Source organism: Molossus molossus, unplaced genomic scaffold (genome assembly GCF_014108415.1).
Source record: "Molossus molossus isolate mMolMol1 unplaced genomic scaffold, mMolMol1.p scaffold_m16_p_4, whole genome shotgun sequence".
NCBI classification, from domain to species: Eukaryota; Metazoa; Chordata; class Mammalia; order Chiroptera; family Molossidae; genus Molossus; species Molossus molossus.
Window position 1 is genome coordinate 74,679,946 of NW_023425377.1, and position 6,614 is coordinate 74,686,559.

General features: G+C 49.9%; 1 protein-coding gene across 1 annotated transcript; it reads left to right on the plus strand.

Annotated features, from left to right (window-relative positions):
• The first annotated feature begins 1,202 nt into the window (after nucleotides 1-1,202).
• Nucleotides 1,203-5,148, plus strand: FBXL12 (F-box and leucine rich repeat protein 12). Its single transcript, XM_036240901.1, has 3 exons — nucleotides 1,203-1,478; nucleotides 1,569-1,641; nucleotides 3,802-5,148. The coding sequence occupies exons 1-3, from the start codon at nucleotides 1,375-1,377 to the stop codon at nucleotides 4,621-4,623; spliced, it is 999 nt and encodes a 332-aa protein (XP_036096794.1). The 5' UTR covers nucleotides 1,203-1,374; the 3' UTR covers nucleotides 4,624-5,148.
• Nucleotides 5,149-6,614: the final 1,466 nt, after the last annotated feature.

Consider the following 6,614-nt stretch of genomic DNA (forward strand, 5'->3'; position numbering starts at 1 on the left):
TTTCCTCCAATAATTTCTTATAACGTGTAAGGCCCCTAATTCAAGTTCTAGGTAGTCAAGGGAGGAACAGAAGTTTCTCTTGCACTAAAGGCTAAAGTTACCTTTAGCTCAAAACAATGTGTATACCACAGAGGCACATTTTGGGGTGACTTGTTCTGAACCCCACAATACATATACGTACATACATACAAATGTATGTATGAACATATGTACATATATAAAAAATGATTAACTTAAATGTTTGTGGAAGCAACCTGAACAGTCATCAATGTGAGAATGTTTCAATAAATTTCACTTTCCTTATGAATTGCTATTTTAAAAAATGAGTAATATTTGATGGGATTGTCAATTCAGCCTGTGGGAACAACTGGTCACCATCAATCAAAACAAAAAATTCAACATACCCTTAACAAGTTACTTCACTTCTACAAATTTATCCTGGTACATCTGTATCAAAAAGCATTATTGCCCTGGCTGGTTTGGCTCAGCGTTGGAGCGTCAGCCTGCGGACTAGAGAGTCCCAGGTTCGGTTCCGCTAGGGGGCGCACCTCGGTTGCAGTTTGTTCCCAACTTTGGGGTCGTGTGGGTGGCAACTACTCCAAGTGTCTTGCAGCGATGTTTCTCTCTCCCTTTCCCCCTTTCTTCCTCCTGCTCTATCTGAAGATGAATGCAAGAATGTCCTGGGTGAGGATAAAAAGAAAGCATTGTTAACCATTAAAAGTAGAAGGTTGGCTCCCCGCAGCATCCTCCGCACGACCCACGCCCAACCCCGCTCCAGGGTTCGCCCCGACTCAGGCCTCTTCCCAGCGCGGTCGTGGTCCCTAGCACCTACTTCCCAAGACCCGTCCCAGATCTGCTCCCTGGCCTCGTCACTGCCCAGCCACGCTTTTCGAGTCTGGTCCCCGTCCGGCCCCTAATCCAGACTTCGGTTCGTATTACCGCCCCCAGCCCAGCTCCCAGGCTTCTCATCACCGGCCTAGCTACGCCTTCGGTCTCAATCTCTGTCCCGGTCCCCAGCCCCGCCCCCGAGTGTCCTCACCTTCCTGGAGCCCGCCCCGAGCCGCTGCCCCGCCCGAGCCACGCCCCCCGCGTCGTCCCCGCCCCAGCCACGCCCCCTGTGTCGTCCCCGCCCCGGCCACGCCCCCTGCGTCGTCCCCGCCCCAGCCACGCCTTCCCCGCTTAACTTCTGGTTTGAAGCCTTGTTCTGCGGATCCCGTCCAGACCTCCGGCTGGAGCCAAGCACCTTCCCCCAGAAGGAAAGCTGAGCCTCTGCACCGGCTGCCGGAGGCCGGGGCCACTCCCTGCTGGCATCCCCACGACCCCCGCCTCCGGAGGCGCTCCCAGGGCCCGGAGTTCCTTCAGCCAGAAGTGGAAATGTGTGTCGGCGGGATCATGGCGACTCTTGCGGACCTGCCGGACTCGGTCATATTGGAGATCTTCTCTTACCTCTCGGTCCGGGACCGGATTCGCCTCTCCAGGTGCGTCCTCGCCCCTCGGTTGGGGAGGGGGTTGCGAGGAGCGAAGGGCCGGCCGGGGTCGGGTTGTTTTAACGGCCACCTCTTCCTCAGGGTCTGTCGCCGTTGGAGGAGGCTGGTGGACGACCGGTGGCTGTGGCGACATGTCGACCTGGCCGTCTACAAGGTGAGTGGGGTAGGACGGGCGGGCCTGGGCCGCGGTGCGGTGGCCGGACCTCTAGGACCAGCCTTCCCACCCTGTCCCGGGCACATCCCGACCGTGTCCGCATACCTTCTCCCCTGCGGCTCAATATGTTTTTATTGATTTCTTTTTAGAAAGAGAGGAAGGGAGAGAGAGAGATAGAAACATCCATGTGAGAGAAGCATCCATCCGCTGCTTCCTGCACGCCCCCTACTGGGGATGGAGCATGTGCCCTGATGGGGAATCCAACCGGGACCTCTCGGTCCGTGGGACTCGCTCAATCCGCTGAGCCACACGGCCAGGCCATCCCTCTCTCTTTCCATCCACTAATCCATTTTACTTTTAAGTACATTGCAAAAACAAATTGCAGATAAAACAGACAAAAACAAAAACAAAATGTTGAAGTATTACTACAGATGACGCTAAGAGCCTTTGACAGTTGTTTCCTGCTGTCTTTAATCCGTCCCCAGAGTAACCACCATTCTATCCCATCTGTTATGCATTTACACACTTGTGACTATGTAGGGAAGGAAAATACAGTGGTTACAAGAGCAAGACTGGCTTTTGGAGTCAGGTTGTGTTCAATCTTAGCTCCCCCCCCCCCCAATGGTTGTGTCACCCAAGTCACCCTGGTTTTTCCCAAAAAGGCAGCAAATGCTCCCATTTTCTTTGGAATCTTTTTGAGGAAACAGGTGGTAGTGGTTTTCCACATTTTAAATTTTAATAGAAACGACCAGATTGTGTTTCAAAGTAGCCAGATCAATTCCTACCAGCAGGGCTTGAAAGCTGCTGCTTCATATCGTGGCCAATATTTGATATTCTGAAACGTAAAAGCTTTGTCCTTCAAACTTGCAGGTTTAAATTTGACCAGGAAGATGTGATTCCTCTGTCAAAAATAGTCAACAAAATTTATGCTATGCAATTTCTTTCTTTTCCTTTTAATTTTTATTGCGGCTTACCAAGTGCCACACATTCTAGGCACCTGGAGTAAACAAAGACAGAAATCCCTGTCTTTGTGGAGCTTACACCCTACGGCAGCTTGTGAAATGACATGTGGGAAGAATTAATTCCCACTCACTAGAGATAAATAAGAGATAAAAATAAGCCTGGCATAAGAAAGAGTTTGCCTATAAAGTAGACATGCCAATGGGAGGGGAGCCAAGGAGTAGACAATTCTAGCTAAAACAGGGTAAAGTGGATTAGAGTGGGGAATGGATTGGTTGGGAATGTAGAGTGGGAGGGATGGGGTGAAAAGACAGAGCAAAAGAAAAAAAAAAGAGAGAAAACAAATATGTAAAGTATGTTAAAAGATAAGTGCTTAGACAAAAGAAAATAGAGCAGGTGAGGGGCTTGGGTGTGTCATTTTAAAGACCAAATATTCAAGAAAACAGATTAAACCATTTTAAACTCTTACCCACTAACCGACCTTTGCTGCATACACACCCATAAGCACATACACAAAACCTACTCTAAACCAACCGAGACAAAAAACAAAGAGAAAAATCAGTACATGTAAAAATGTATATGGAAAAGAATTCCAAACCACAGTCAACTAAAGGTGGAATATAAGGCTTTTTTGCTTTTGGAATCTATACCTTTTCTTTCTGTTTATTTTTTAGGTAAAATGTACATATAGTGAAATGCACAGTGCTATCAGTTGTTTGTTTTCTACTAAGCCTAACTTTCTAGGGTTAATTTTTGACAGCTTTCACTATTTACCAGGCTGTGATTTTTTTTTAAACCTAGATCTAATATACCCTGGGCAGTTCTAGCCTTTTTCAGCTTTATTTTACATTGCTTATTTTTTTTGGTGGTCATTCAAAAAGGGATAAAAATCCTGGTGGGTTGCTTTGCTTTCTTCTTAGTCCAGAACATACTAAGAATCCACTCTGTTGCTAAAGACAGATCTGTTATGGTCTTTTCTTTCCTTCATTGCTTTGTTAAAATCTAGAAGTCAAAGTGGTGGGGTTAAATTGTTTTGTTACCCCTGGAGAGGTGTCTGGTCGGGTGAGGCTGGTGGAGGAAGGACAATTCCAGGACAGCAGCTGAACCTCAGCCAGGGCTTGTCTGACTCCAGGCAGGTGGGGACCTTGAAAGATCCCCCGTGTCTCTCACCTAGTTATCCCTATCTTTGGCTCTTAACAGATGCGGCCTAAAATCATGTGGCACCTCCTTCGCCGGTACATGGCATCCAGACTCCAGTCCCTGCGGCTGGGTGGCTACCTGTCTTCAGGCTCCCAGGCTCCCCAATTGTCCCCAGCACTGATGAGGGCCCTGGGTCAGAAGTGCCCCAACCTCAAGTGTCTCTGCCTACATGGTGCTGACCTGAGCATGGTACCAATCGCCAGCCTGCCTTGTACCCTGAGGACCCTGGAGCTGCACAGCTGTGAGATACCCATGACCTGGCTCCTTAAGGGACAGGACCCCACCGTGCTGCCCCTGCTTGAGTGCATCGTGCTAGACCGCGTCCCTGCCTTTCGGGACGAACACCTGCAGGGCCTGACGTGCTTCCGTGCCCTGCGCTCACTGGTGCTGGGTGGCACCTACCGGGTGACTGAGACCGGGCTGGATGCAAGCCTGCAGGAGCTGAGCTACCTGCAGAGGCTGGAGGTGCTAGGTTGCGCCCTGTCCACCGACAGCACCCTCCTGTCCATCAGCCGCCACCTCAGAGATGTGCAGAAGATCCGGCTGACTGTCACTGGCCTCTCTGTCTCTGGCCTGTCTGTCCTGGAGGGAATGCCAGCCCTGGAGAGTCTGTGCCTACAGGTCCCACACATGACCCCGGAAATGCCTTCTCCAGCTGAAATAATCTCCTCCTGCCTCACCATGCCCAAGCTTAGGGTCCTTGAGCTGCAGGGGCTGGAGTGGGATGGTCAGGAGGTGGAGAGGATCCTGTGTCAGGGCCTGCCCCACTGTCTGGTCATCATCAGGGCCTGCCCCAATGAGTCTATAGACTGGTGGCTATGACCACCTGTCCTTAAGACCCATCTCAGTGTTCATTAATGAGCCCCATCTCAGTGTTCATTAATCAGCAGTATCTTGCAGATGACAGGTAATTAGGCTAGAGGGGCCCAAAGGCCAAAGGTAGAGGGAAATGAGGCCTTGGCACCACCAGACAATTGGAATTGTTCACCAGTTGTGTGGTCTCTGTGACATTGCCACTCTGACCCCCACATCCGGAAATGCAGAAGACCATAGCTACCTCATGGTTATGTTGCAAAGCCTTACACTTTACAGGGCCCGAGAAGGTCCTCAGTGAAAGGTCCTTCTCAGGGTGGTCCTTAGGAACAGGATGGATGCAGAAGGGTGTGGTTAGGAGTTAAAGGGACCTGAGGAACCAGGGCCCCTTAGGAAGCCTGGAAGGACTGTCTACATGTGCACCCACACACCTACACACCACTGATTATACCTGAATTTGGGGGGAGACACAGAGAAAGTGCAGGTGTGATTAAAATGTTAATGAAGGTTCTAACTGTATTTTTTTATTTCGTATTTTCCAAGTTTTCCACAATATATATTTTTCTATCAAAGAAAAATACTCAGTTTTTCCCTAAAACATTCATTTTATTCATTAAATAAACATTTCTAAGTCCCTGCAGTTTTGCAGGGGCACTGTCCTAGATGCTGGGTCACAGCAGTGAACCAAACGGACAAGATCTGAGAAGAAGACAGGGTAATAAAGAAGTGAGCACTTTTACGCAACAGTTTCAGAAACTGAGACAATAAACCAGGTGGCGTGATGGAGGCACGTGTTTTGTAGAGTAGGCCTCTGAGTGAAGACCTGAGAGGTGATGAACCAACCCCGGGAAGCACTGGGGAAGATGTTAAAGGCAAAAATGCGGAGCCGGGACTGAACTTGGCATTTTCCAGGAACCAGACAAAGGTCCCTGTGGTTGAGGGAACAAGGGGTGAGCAATAGAAAGAGGTCAGAGATGATGGGCTGAGGTTGGATGGGTCCTAACAGGTGGCTCAGGTTTTAGGGGCTCCTCTTCCTGCCTTTTGAGTCTGAACCACTTGAAAGATGCAGGTGGTAGACTGATAATGATCATAGGCACCAACCTGTAAGATGAGCGTTACTTCTGATCTGAGCTGGGTAGGGCTCTGTGGCTCATCAACTGCTCCATCAGCCAGTGAGCCTGCCCTGTGGTGGGCAGAGCCAGGAAAGAAAAAAGGGGGCTGATTTCTTATTCCAAGTGCACCCATCAGAGAAGACCTGGATGTTTCTCCCACTGGAGGGTGGAGTGGAAATTTCTTCCCTGTCTGGCCGCATGAGGACTGGGGTGTGACTTCTCCCTAGTGTGGCCATGGTTAGGGTCTACTGGTCCCATGCTGTGACCAACCTGGCAGTTCTAGCTTGGCACCTGGGGACTGGGTTGATCTAGGCTGGGGCATGGGGAGCTGGAGAAGTGTCAGGGCAATGAGGTCTGTCTAGAGATCTGGGATCCACTGTGGGGAGTATGATGGAAGGTCAATGCCAGTCCTGAGCTGGGCCCTGCTGGTCCTGGAGGTGGGCTGCAGATGCCCCACTTGGAGCAGCTTCCTTCCTTTCACTCTGCCTTTCCACTAGGCATGGAGAAGCAGATGTGAAGCTAGAGGCAGTAGTACACATATAAACATTTAACAAACAGTGTTAGCAGGTGGTTGGGGGGCGGGGAGTCCTGATTTATAGCATTTGTAGAGTGTGAAGACTTCAGTGGTGTAAATACTGTCAGCACAGCTGGTTTCAGGCTACTGGTAGTTTGACAACTGATTCACAAGATTTCTGAAAGTCTAGTAATTGGTTCTTCTGAGCTGCTGTGAGCACAGAATTGGTTAGAAGTGTTTTTCTTCTGGAGAACTCCCTCTGCCTTAGTGTCCCCTTTCCTGGCTTAGCTTTGATGGGTGGTGGGGTTATGGGACTTCGGACAGAGCTCCTTCTCTCTTGGGATTCCCCCACCCCATCCACTGCCTATTCCCAG

Coding starts and splice junctions, on each gene's coding strand:
- FBXL12 (XM_036240901.1), top strand. CDS start 1,375: ATGTGTGTCGGCGGGATCATGGCGACTCTTGCGGACCTGCCGGACTCG. Junction 1,479..1,568: donor GACCGGATTCGCCTCTCCAG/GTGCGTCCTCGC, acceptor CCTCTTCCTCAG/GGTCTGTCGCCGTTGGAGGA. Junction 1,642..3,801: donor TCGACCTGGCCGTCTACAAG/GTGAGTGGGGTA, acceptor GGCTCTTAACAG/ATGCGGCCTAAAATCATGTG.